Source organism: Poeciliopsis prolifica, unplaced genomic scaffold (genome assembly GCF_027474105.1).
Source record: "Poeciliopsis prolifica strain line A6 unplaced genomic scaffold, Auburn_PproV2 SCAFFOLD049, whole genome shotgun sequence".
Taxonomy (NCBI): Eukaryota; Metazoa; Chordata; class Actinopteri; order Cyprinodontiformes; family Poeciliidae; genus Poeciliopsis; species Poeciliopsis prolifica.
Genome location: NW_026562424.1, coordinates 3,663,999 through 3,676,463, shown reverse-complemented (window position 1 = coordinate 3,676,463; position 12,465 = coordinate 3,663,999). Strand labels below are relative to the sequence as shown.

The following is a 12,465-nucleotide window of genomic DNA, read 5'->3' as shown; positions in this document are numbered from 1 at the left end:
GACGTCACAAACACGCTGCAAACCCAGGTCCGCGGAATGCTGGGGTTACTGGGGTCACAGGAAAACATGAAGACAGAGGAAATTTCCTGCTAAAAACTCACAAATCTTTAGATTAATCTCAGAAATTTTATAGAGAGAAAAAACTTGAAAATTTATGAGTTTGTAAAGCTGAAAATGGGCGAGAGAAAATGTTGAGATTGTCAAAAAAATTTAAGGAAAATTAATATTTTTGAGCTCAAAAAGTTGTAAAAATTGTGGAAAAAAAGAAGGAAATTTTCAAAAATTAAAAATTTTGAACCTCCATAAATATTCAAACATTTCTGAGATTTATCCAAGTTTTAATTGGCAGAAATTTCCTCCTCCATTGTTCTCTACCAAGAGCTCAATGTGCTGCACTGCAAAAAATATGAATAAAGAAATAAATGCAAATCTTACCAAGTATTTCTGGTCTAGTTTCAACGCTTGAAATGAGACAAAATTAACTTCATCAAGAAACAGGAGTTCGTTTTAGGAACATTTTTCCTTAGAATTGATGAAAAAGTTCTAGTTCAGATTACTCAAATTATAGCAAATAATGTTTTAAGTGTAATAATCTGCCAGTTTAACAAGTATTTTTTTCATCAATATTATTTTATACAAGCTCGATTTCTTGGCTGAAAAATTGTTTTTAGTTTAGTTTTGTCATGTTTCAAGTGATCTAAGATATTTATACTAAAAGGTCAAAAACATTTGGCAACATTTTGTGTTTTTGCAGTGCGTTCAGGAAACAGGACCCTGTAAAGTGAAGGCTGTTCAGCTTCAGTGAGGTTTTACTACAGTTGTTGTCCTGCACAACACGCTGTCGTCTTGGAGCATCTTCACATTTCCATCAGCTTTCTCAGGCTCTGCAGTCGTGGCATGAGATCAGGAGTCGGAGGAGGAAGAATCGACTCTATTCATGGCAGGCGGTCGGATGCCCCCTCCCGCCGCCGGCCGGGTCAGAATCCGGCCTCCTGCACAGCTTCCAGAACAAAAAGCTCCCGTCTCGCCACCGCGCAGATAAACAATCCTGCTGCCTTGACAGGATGAGATGCAGCTCAGGCTGCAGTTATTCTGCACAAAATGTGGCTGAATTATGACTTTAGATCAAGAAATTTATTACCTGAGCTTTACACTGCAAAAAATGCTAATATTACCAATCATTTATATTTTAGTACGCTTTAAATAAGATAAAACAGCTTGTTTTATATTTTCATCCTAATTTCAGATTATTTCACTTCTAACAAAATATTTTCCCTTTATAATTTCTCATTAATAGATAAAAAAGTAACACAAATAAAAAGACATAACTAGTATTTTTTTCACCAATTTTAAGAAATTATTTATATAGAACAAGTTAATTGTCATTTAGTTTTGTCTAATTTTACGTGGACAATATTTTCCCAGAAATAAGAACAAAATACTTGGTAAAATGTTGTTTTTGCTTCGCAAAGATGATATTAAACGATTGAATTTCTTACAGAAAAACAGCTGGTGCAATATGAAAACGTAGCTGGGTGCTAAATCTGTTTCCCCAACTCTTCTTGTCAGAATTGGTTTCATATTCAAGCTTTAGCAACATGATCACTGCAAAAAATACAAAGTTTACCAAGTATTCATGCTCTAATTTCTAGTGAAAACATCTCAGTGCAATGAAAATAACACTGTTACTTTTTCACATAAAGTCATCCATTTTCTGAGAAATTAAACAATTTATTCTCATCTTTGCACTGCAAAAATAACAAATTTTATCAAGTATTTTTGCCTTGTTTCCAGTGAAATTATCTCCGTTCACTTGAATTAAGCCAAAACAAACTTAGGTGAAACTTTTCAAGAAGATACAGGAGCTTGTTCTAAATAAACAAATCCTTAATATGTAGAAATTTTTATATTTTACATCTTATATGTTAAATGAACAACCTTTATAAAACATCTGAGTTGACAACAGGAAGACGTTCGGCCAGAATCTTTCCAATAATCAATAATCAACAATAATCTTAATAAAAACGCAACTCTGTTTCTTATCAACAAACACTTTTTATTTTATCCACATCCACATTTTTGTAGTTTTTTGGTCAAATATCTGATATGAGGTGGTTGAAAGTGCGCTCAGTGGGAGAGGTGATGTTGCACAGGGCAGCAGGCAGGGGGCAGCAGAGAGACGCGTTTACTACTGAGGAAGACAGATGATTTATGGGAATTATCGCACCTCTTAATGATTTTTATTACTATTTATGATTTCACAAATACATCGATATATTTTTAGTAAAGTTTGCTTTCAATAAATATTTATATAAATTTCTTTAATTTCAACATTCAAATATAGTTGGTTCCAAGTTATGGAGTAACAAAAGTGACAATTTTATCAGTAACTTTGCCATTAAATAAATATGTGATAATTTATTTTAAATAATAATTTAAATGTCAAGAAATGTGGACTTTTTTAATTGATTCTATTTCACAGGTTATGCGCTATTATCCAACTGACCTGATTGGTTGACCTACAAAACCTTTGACCAATCAGCTCAACTTATATTAGCCCGCTCACATTCAAGAGTCTTCCTTAATCTGCTGAAGCAGAAAACTATAAAATAAGCAACTAAATAATAATAAAAATAGTGTAACTAGTTATAAAGAATCTTTAAGATAATTAAGGATTTCTGAAATTATGTCCCTTAATTATATAGAAGGTAAATAAACACTAAATTAACTTGTTTAGGTTAACCAATCAGATGTTAAGAGTTCTTCTGTAGCTGCCTTTCTGTAGCTAATGTTGAAATTTTTTTTTAACAATTTCATTAAATAAGAAATTTAAATAAAATCACACGTGAATAAGTTTCTTTGCGTGATAAATCATTAAAAATTATGCTGCACCGTCATCCTCCAGCTACTTCCTGTTTTCTTCTTCGTGGTTTGTGCCAGTGGAAACATTCGGTTGTTGATTATTTGACAAAAAAAAAAATGTTTTCATTGCAGTTTTTTAAAATAAACCAAATAAAACATTTTTAATAATCACCTCATCAACAAAATGTATCAAAAGCAAGTTTCCATTAAGCAAATTTATTTTTGAAAATTCAAATTCCACAATTATATTGTCAATAGAAAGGCAGTTTCATTGATTTAATGATCAACGAAAACAAAATAATATTGATTAAAAACAGAAAAAAAATAAGATTCTGAATATTCATTACAATTAATTTGATTCTAAAGATGTTTATTTATGAATCCGATGCATTTGGATTCAGTTTTATTTAAGTTATCACATATTTATTTATTGTGTTGAGGCACTTCCAGCCATCCAGAGGATCTAATATTTTCTCTTTAACCGTTTTAATCAGCAGCTCCTCTGAGGTTTTCTTTGGCTCCCAAAGTTCAGTGGATCGCTCTCTTACGTACAAACAGGCATTTGTCTTTTAATGGCGAAAACAACAAAATGTCTGGAAAAGGCAGCGTGTAAACACAGCCGCAGTCCTCTGTGTTCTCACAAAAGGCGTAAACGCGTCTAAATGGATGCTCGGCTGATAAAGTGCACGTGTGGGAGGAAGTAAGTTCACTTTTCACTTCTGATGGGAAAAAATAAAAAGTATCTGCAAAAAGCATGTGGATGGAGGAGAAAAACATGAATGCAGGAAGAAAATATTCACTGCAAAAACACAAAATGTTACCAAGTATTTTTGGTCTTTTACAGCGGGGTCCAAACTGAGAGTTTGGAAAAGTTTCCCTTTTCCCCACCCCAATTAAAAATGCAAAAACATTATGAATTTTTTTCTATTTTGTCTGATGTAATATATTATATTTGCCTTATTGGTTACAGTTATTTAACTTTTTTATAAACCTATGAAATGTTTTTATTTTATTCCCAGCAACAAAAATAATTATTTTCTTTTTCGACCTTTGCTGTATTGAGCTAAATGTAATGGATGGGGGTGCTAACGTCTGTTTTAGAGAAAAAACACACAATGTTTGTGCCACAAGCAAGAACAAAATAATTTTAAAAAAGAAAACTCAAAAAAAATAAAAATTCAACATTTTCTGTTTAAGAAGATACAAACTTTCCACGGAAAATAGCCTACAAAATTACAAAAATGTCAGGTGGCCAAATTTGTGCCCCACAAAATCAACCCAAGGACCAGAAATGGCCCCCGGGCCACACTTTGGACACCCCTGGTCTAGTATTTGGTGTTTGGCTCACTTGAAATAAGACAAACTGACTTATAATTGGCTTTTAAGCAAGATTTAGGAGCTTGCTTTGAGTCAGAAATCCCTTAATATTGATGAAAAAAATATTGGTTCCATTGGTAAATTTTTTCACTTAAGTCAAGAAAAAATATCTGATTAGTGAAAGAATCTGACAGTGGAACTAGTGTTTGTTTTTAATAATGTTACGTATTTATTTACAAGCTAGTTTTGTCTTATTTTAATTCTACTAAAATATTTGCACTAGAAATACTTGGTGAAATTTTGTGTTTTTGTAGGAAGCAATAAATTAAAAGAAAAACATGAAAGCAAAAAATAAACCCTGGAGCACTAAATTTCACTCACACCATCTAAAATACAGAATTTGGTTAAATTCACAGCAACTTTCCTTCCTTTTTGTTCTCTTTTCTCACTCTAAAAGGCCGTCCAGGTGAATGGCAATAAATCCCACCAGAAAAATAATGAAAAAGATCAGAATAAAGGCAAAACTGAGCCAAAAACTGGTGAAAATCAAACAAGGCAGATGATAAAAAACAGAAACAAAAGCAAACAAAAGCAGCTATGGAAACAAGAGAGGCACAAAAGTAAAGGTGTGACAGTGAGAGAAAAAAAAAAGCTGTCAGCTGGAACTGCCTTCCCCGCCTTTCCAGAACAATCAGCGGCTCCATAAGAGGGAACCGCTCCGAGTCCAGCGGCCCGTTTCAGGCACAGCGCTGACAAAACCGCCATTTTTGGTTGCCGCTGCTGCAGATTTCTCTCTCAGAGGTGAAGGGATTCATTTCATTCATTCGTTTCAGGCATTTCTTTCACTTTTCAAGTACTTCCCCCATTGAACGAGTCTCAGAATGTGCAGTTGTGAAAATACTGTAGCACACATGGCAGTGCAAGGCAAAGTAAAACACACATGGATGTTAAATGTAAACAAAGTGTACTTTGATGCGAGTCAGAGGTGTGGTGAGCGTCATCTGGGAGGCGGAGCGGCTTCTGTGAGCGATGAAGAGGCGCTCCACTCCTCCTACTCAACTTTAACCCCCAACTTCTCTGTGTTCAGTAAATAGAGGCTGTCATCTATCAGGAAACTGGCAGAAAAACAAAACCAAAATCAGGTAATTATTATTAGAATTATGATTTCAACTAATTCATACAAATCTTGACATTCAAATATTGTTGGTTCCAAGTTATGGAGAAAATGTGAAAACTGTTAAATGAGTAACAAAATTCTTATTTTGTAAATTAAAACTTAATGACATAATTTCGTATCATTAATTTTAAGCAATCTTTGAAAGATTCACAAATTTATTAAATTATGTTTTTTAATGAAACAGAAGGTAAGTAAACACTAAATTAACTTGTTGGTTGGGTTAACCAATCACATGCAAGCGTTTACCTGTAGCTACGTTTCCTTTACAAACTTGAGCAAAACTTTGTCAATTTTCCACTAATGTTGAAAAGACACAAAACCGCAATTAAAATCACGTCTGAATAAGTTTGCAATAAGTTTTCATAATTTTATGCCTGAATTTATCAATTTGTTAAATATCGGATTAATATTATAGTGCATTTAAGAAATCACTTTTACAGCTTTGAACTGTAGAAATTAGAAATCTCACTTTCCAAAACAAGCTTTTGCACTGTGTACTTTGATGCGAGTCAGAGGTAAAGATGGTGCAGTAATGCTAGAGTTATATGCTCGTATATTTTTTTAAGAGGAAATGCTGTCAGAAGTCCAACAATTTTAAAAGAAATTGCGTCCAAACTTTCCCACGAAGCTCCAGAAACCAACCTGTAGAAAAGGAAGTGCACTGGGATGGTGCTGAGGTGCCACACAGCGTGGGCGTCTAGGATCCAGAGCAGCGGCGGGAAGTCCAGCAGCTCCAGCAGGGCCAGTCCGTGAAGCAGCAGAACCACCAGGCCACACTTCCACCAGTAGGGGAGAGTCCGCCGGTTCTGCCAGCACCAACAGAACCACCACAGCATGTTCACCATGCCTGCAGAGACAGAAAACACACAAAAACCACAAAATGCTGCTGCGCTGCCACCATGCCTCAGTCAATCAATAAATAACGAATTATCACAATAGACACAATAAAATCAATAGATAATACATCTGATATAATATTCAATATGTAATATATGAAATATAATCCAAACTCCGGCCAGCTAAGCTACGTTGGTAGAAGCAACCTGCTAAAAAATAAAAAACAATGACGCGGAGTAAAGACGGGATAAAACTGGAAAGGTCACGCTACGTTCAACTTTTCAATCTCAGAAAATTTCCAACAGTCAAAAATGTTTGACTTTCCAAATTCCAAGATTTTGCACAAAATTTGTTAAAATTAATTTTAAAAATGAAAAAAATTTTTTCAAGGTTTTGAAGCTCTGAATTTTCCTCGTTCCTTCTAGAAAATGTGTACGTTTTTTGGCAGAAATTAACTCCATTTTTTGACCTATGATAACCCTAATACATTGTTGTAAATTTGGTACGCAAGAAAAAAAATCTGAAATTTTCTTTTTGTTAATTTTAAAACCATAATTGTCTTCCCAACTTAAATCCAGTTTGTGTTGGTCTATCACACAAAATCCAAACAAACCCTCAATAAAACCATAAAAAACCTGATTTATTGGGTGTGTGTTGTACCAATGGACACGTTGGCGGCCATGTTGTATCCGTAGTCAAATCTGACGAACGTCAGATAGGAGACATGGGAGGTGAAGGCCAGGATGAGCAGAACGCCCACCATGCTGGACACACCCGGCCGCCTCAAACCCAAAGTCCTGGTCAGGAGGGAGAATGTTGCAATGTGAGCAAATACACAGAAACAACTGAGATAATATTAAAGCAGATATATTGTAATAAAAGATCTTACAATAATTTCATTCTATTTGAAGCTGGGTTTAAAATTCAAGCACTTTTCAAGGTTCTTTGGAGTGAAATATAATCTTTTAAAAAATATAATATTGCTGTTGTTAATAATGTCTAGTTGTAGACTGGATTTTACATTCATACATGAAATAAAGAGAAATTTCAATTTTATGCTTTGAAATGTCTCTCACACCCAACTGTCTGGTCCTAGAATTAAAGGCAAACTTAGCAAAAAAATACCCCAATTTCATGTGTTGAACACATAAAATACATGCTAATTTTTATTTTAATTACATAGATAAATAAGCCAGTGAGCCATCAGAAATAATAAAAACTAATTACACTGAAACAATCAAAACAAATTGTGTTAACGTAGAGAAAGTTTATTATTACAAAATATTAAATTTAAGTTTGAATATTTAAGACTTCCAAAGACTTCATACAAAAATCAAGCACTTTCCAAACCTTGAAAACACCTGATATTTCAAGGACTTCCTGCAGAATTAAACCGTCGGCTCACCTGACGCAGCACAGGTAGATGGAGTAAAGAATCACTGCTGTTGCACAGAAATAGTCCATTTTCTGAAATAGAAAATGATTTTAAATGAGTAACATTCATTTTCAGACGAGATAAACTAATATCAAGATCTGCTCTTTACTGAAAAACAAACAGGAAAAAGATATTAGGGTCTTAATTATTAGCTTAGCAGTTAAATAAAATATTTTTCACGGATTGCTCCAGGTAAATCCTTTAACAACGGGAGTTTTCTATTTGTGTTTTAACATTTAAATGTATGATTTCAAGCATTACCTCAGTGAGAAATGTGTCCCGGGTGTGAAACACTGTAGACCAGAACCAAGCATTCAGTGACACCTGAACAACAAAACAAAATGAAGAAATTTAATCTGTTCTTTAATGCCAGATCCACTTTATACTTCTTATTGATTTATTTTCTAAAATAATAAATTGGAAATATTTTCAAAAAGACTTTTATTTCAATCATCCCTTCTGTGAGTCGTATAATGGCCTGTGAGAATATTTATTTAATTATGAGACTATCGGCAAAGAAGCGATTTTACTAGAAAACTACAAGAAAGTTGTTTTAATGAAAAATCTTCTAGTTATTAAGATCTAAAATGAGCAGCTCAGTTTGTGGTTCTTCCTGCAGAACAGACTCTGTTACTCAAATTTGAAGAATTGCCTTTTCTGTAAGACCGAAACCAAACAATAACTTCACAAAAAACTGAACATTCTTCATTTTGTTCTGATAAAATTATTACTTCATTCACCAAATATTACCACTTTATTTACACTTTAAGGATTTCAACTTTATTGTTGCAAAACTTTATTACAGCATTACTATGACTGCATTCTTGTAATATTACAAAGTAAATAGAAGCTGTAAAACAAGATGGCCGCCATGGTGACAAGGAGTCGACTGGTAAAAAATAAAGAAATTCAGATTTCTCAAAAATTTGATCAATTTATAAAATATTTCAGTTTTATGTGTAGAAAATATTCTTTCTTTCCATTTCACAGTGATCCTCTACTGGTGTAACCGGAAATTAAATCTTCAAAAACTGTGATCAAATCGTTTTAGCGCCCAGCCCCATCTGTGGTCTTCCCGGCTCTCACCAGGGAGAAGGCGTTGATGGTGTGGTACATGGGGCTTTGGCGCGGTACAGTGCTCCGGTAGCGCAGCATCATCAGCAGGCAGGCCAAGCCGTTCAGCAGAGACGCCAGCGCAGATGCAGGCTCCTCGAAGCACAAGATGCGCACAAACGGCCACTGCGAGGAAAAGAAATCTGAAATCTGACTCCACGTTTATCAATATCAATGATGATCCAGAAGGATGGTTTGGTTAAAAGTCTTCAGTAATTTCAGATCTAAAACGATTCACTACAAAAAACATACAAATATTACCAAGTATTTTTGATCCACTTTCAAGAGTAAATGTCTTTGAAAACTTCAAATAAGACAAAACTAACGTAACAGTAACTTTTCATCAAGATGTAGCAGCTTGTTTTAAGTGAATAATCCTTTTATATTGATGAAAAAGTTTTACTTCCACTGGAAAATTATTTCATAATGTATGATTTCAAGCATTATGAAATAATGACCTAGCAACCAAGTACTAGTTCCAGATTATTTCACAAAGAAGAAAAAGAGAAAATGTCTTAAATAATCTGCCAGTGGAACTAGTTCTTTTTAATCAACATCAATGAAATACTGCCTTAAAACAAACTTCCCATTTGATGAAAAGTTACCTGTAAGTTATTTTTGTGTTATTTCAGCTTTTCCTAGATTTTTACAGAAGAAATTAGACCAAAAACACTTTTGATATTCCCAGTTTTTTGCAGTGTTGAGACGAACCTTTCCGTGGAACTGTGGGACTCTGTATCCCTCAGCCTGGTAAAGGCCAACAGTCGTCCACATGCACTGGTACCTACAGTCGTCCCGACACGTCCAACCTGAGGCGCAGAGAAGACAATGGAGTGCGTTACTCTGACAATTAATCAACTCATTTGATTGTGAAAAATTGCACATTCTGCAGCCTTTATAAATGAATTCTAAACACTTTTAAAAATTTATAATTTTTTTGTTTAAACACAATGTGGTCCTGACCTAGATACATTTAATATACATTTGAAATAATTATTAATTAAACTTTTTTTTTGTATTTTTCTCAATATGATTACTACTTTTACTAATGCTTACTTTTAGAGCTAACTTTGCCCTAATTTTCCGTAAATAAACCCAGTTGGGAGTCATTTATTTAGTTTTCTTAGTTATTAGTTATAAGATTTAGGTTGTAACTAGTCATATTTACTCAATTACATTTACTGAAGTAACTTTTTTGAAAAAAAATTTCTTTTAAGAGAATTTTTACGATACTGTACTTTTTTGCTTGAGTAATTTTATTATGAAGTAGTGCTACTTTTACCTGAGTACAATTTCTGGGTACTCAGCCCTCCTCCTTTAATTATATTATTATTTTTATTTGGTTTTGGAGTACTTTAGAATTACCAAAATATTTAACCAAACTCATACAGTTTTAAAAATGAATCATATGGAATTTTAAGAAAAAATAAGGAGGAAATGATCATAAATCCAGTGGAAACATGTTTAAGGAGCCCAACAGCTAAACAGGGATGCTTCTGTACCAGAAAAACTAGTTTGTCATGTTTTGTAGTTCTAACCTGCTAGATTTTACCTGAAGGACTTTATTGAAAATGAATTAAACTAACAAAACAAGTGAGGAATGAATACTTGAACTAGTTTATAAAATGTTAACTCGCAGTTATTAAGGTGCTGGATGTTAGGAAGCTAACAAACTAAGCTAGCTTCCCCATCACCTGCCAGCAGCGGCTCACCTGTCAGCGCCATGTAGCCCGGCTGGCTGGACTCGAAGCCCAGCAGCCGGGCTCCGGTGCAGTTCGTCCGGACACACAGCTTCACGCAGTCCCGGTACACCGGCTCCTTGTCCCCTTGGGAGGACCGCACCGCGGTCACCGACATCAGCAGGAGGATGGCGGCGACAGACGCGGGGAGTCTGACAGATGTGCAGCGGGGGAGTGCCGAGGCCATGGCGGACGGTTCGGGCCCGCCAGGATCACGGAGGCACGGCGGGGTGACGGCGGCTAAACGGGCCGGGACATCAACGCTGGTTCATTCCGAATCGGAGGGGATGAACCGGAAAAACCAGCAGCTCGGACTCGGTGCTGTGTTTCCCTCAGGTTTTACAGCTAAACAACTTCCGGTTACAGCTTCAAAATAAGAGTAGCTCTTTATTAAAGTGAATTTATTTATGACACCCCGCTGGGTTTATGGATGACAACAGATTAAATCGATTTATAACTAAAATGAGGAAATAAGAAAATGTATTAAATGTTATTTAAATCCCTGCTTTTATTTTAAAACAGGGATTTTTGTCACAGCATGGAATTACATCCTATTACAGAACATTTATTATGATGACTACATTTATTCACATTTATTAGATCGCCAATATTATTGTCGTAGTAGTGGTTATTATTATTAGTAGTAGTATAATTAATACTAATAACTATAAAATAATAATAATGCCAATTATTATTATCGTTATATAATTATTACTTCCAATTTGGAGAATTTGATCATTAGTCAATACTATTACTAATAATTTTATTAATAACTATTTTTGTATTTTTAACAGTCGCTATATTATTATTGTTATTGGTAATAATACTTACTTTGTCTGATTTTAATTTTATGTATATTAATTATTATCATAATCGTCCTTAAAATGGCAACATTTCAATGTAACTATATTTTGGTGAGTCTGCTTGATCAGTTACTCTGTACTTGAGAATTTTTTTTTACCAAATACTTTTTCATGCTTGCTTGAATAACTTCTATGTTTTAATTTTACTTGAGTACATTTTTTTGGGTACTCTACTGTCCTCTGCTAATCATCAATTTAGGCTGTTGGATAATTATAAAATGGACTGAGGTCCAAAAGGGCATTGGGTTTTTCATAATGGGTCATCTTCTGGTAACAGTCTTAAGTTACTTTAAGAATTGAGGAAACAGCTACCCGACAACGTAGCTGTCTCATGGTCTATTTTTGTTAGAGTGTGAGCTTGGTGTTCAGCGAAGGTCTGGTTGTTGATTCTGCATTTGCAGAATCTGAAGGTGCATTAACTTCTAAGAATGTGCATTTTTAACCCTTCTATGTTCGTCTCAGGTCCAATAGGTTGAATGCACAACAGACACACTCAGGTTCACGGTATTTATTCTAACAAAAGAGGAAATGAAGTTGGTGGTTAACATCAGTCCAGCAGCTTCTGCCCCAATACGTTAAGTAAAGAAGAATAAATAAACTACAGAGCAAATTTGTCTTTCTTTTATAATAGCAGATTATAGTAGATTTTTTTTTTTTTTAGAAAAGCTGCAAGTTTCCAGCAAGAAACTAAATTTTATTTCACAAAATGAGGTAGAAATTTCAATGATTCAAATGTAAAAAAAAAATTAGAGAAAAATCTGAAAGTCAAAACTTTTCATAAATTTTTCTAGAGAATTTCTGAGATTAATCTTGATTTCTAACCTTTTTGGTGGAAATTTACTGCTTTTTTTATTTAAGTAAAATAATTTTTATATCTACAATAGCCTAATATACCATCATATAAATCCATGTCAAGTTTTGGATATAAAGTAAATATTAATTTTGAAAATAAATGAAGAAAATCAGATTTTATTTTAGGTTGGGTTGATTTTTTTTTTGGTCTGTGTAACAAAACGTTTGTAGACTTCTGCTCTACTAAACTGAGCGAAGCAACCTTGGAGAAAGAGAGACAAAACCTTGAGGGTCTTGTGTCTTGATCAGAATGTAATGAATGCCGATCCT

The 12,465-nt window shown here is 34.2% G+C and overlaps 1 protein-coding gene across 1 annotated transcript; it reads right to left on the bottom strand.

Annotated features, from left to right (window-relative positions):
* Nucleotides 1-2,035: 2,035 nt before the first annotated feature.
* pgap3 (post-GPI attachment to proteins phospholipase 3) lies at nt 2,036-10,810 on the bottom strand. Its single transcript, XM_055058020.1, has 8 exons — nt 10,454-10,810; nt 9,453-9,550; nt 8,715-8,867; nt 7,890-7,952; nt 7,599-7,660; nt 6,854-6,990; nt 5,999-6,203; nt 2,036-5,294 (listed from the first exon to the last, which is right to left on the bottom strand). The coding sequence occupies exons 1-8, from the start codon at nt 10,665-10,667 to the stop codon at nt 5,231-5,233; spliced, it is 996 nt and encodes a 331-aa protein (XP_054913995.1). The 5' UTR covers nt 10,668-10,810; the 3' UTR covers nt 2,036-5,230.
* Between the last annotated feature and the right edge of the window lie 1,655 nt (nt 10,811-12,465).

Excerpts from the sequence above, each read along its gene's own strand:
- pgap3 (XM_055058020.1), bottom strand. The coding sequence starts at position 10,667 with ATGGCCTCGGCACTCCCCCGCTGCACATCTGTCAGACTCCCCGCGTCT. Across the intron at positions 8,868-9,452 it reads TCCCACAGTTCCACGGAAAG|TGGCCGTTTGTGCGCATCTT; the intron begins GTTCGTCTCAAC and ends TTTTCCTCGCAG. Across the intron at positions 7,953-8,714 it reads CCATCAACGCCTTCTCCCTG|GTGTCACTGAATGCTTGGTT; the intron begins GTGAGAGCCGGG and ends TTTGTTGTTCAG.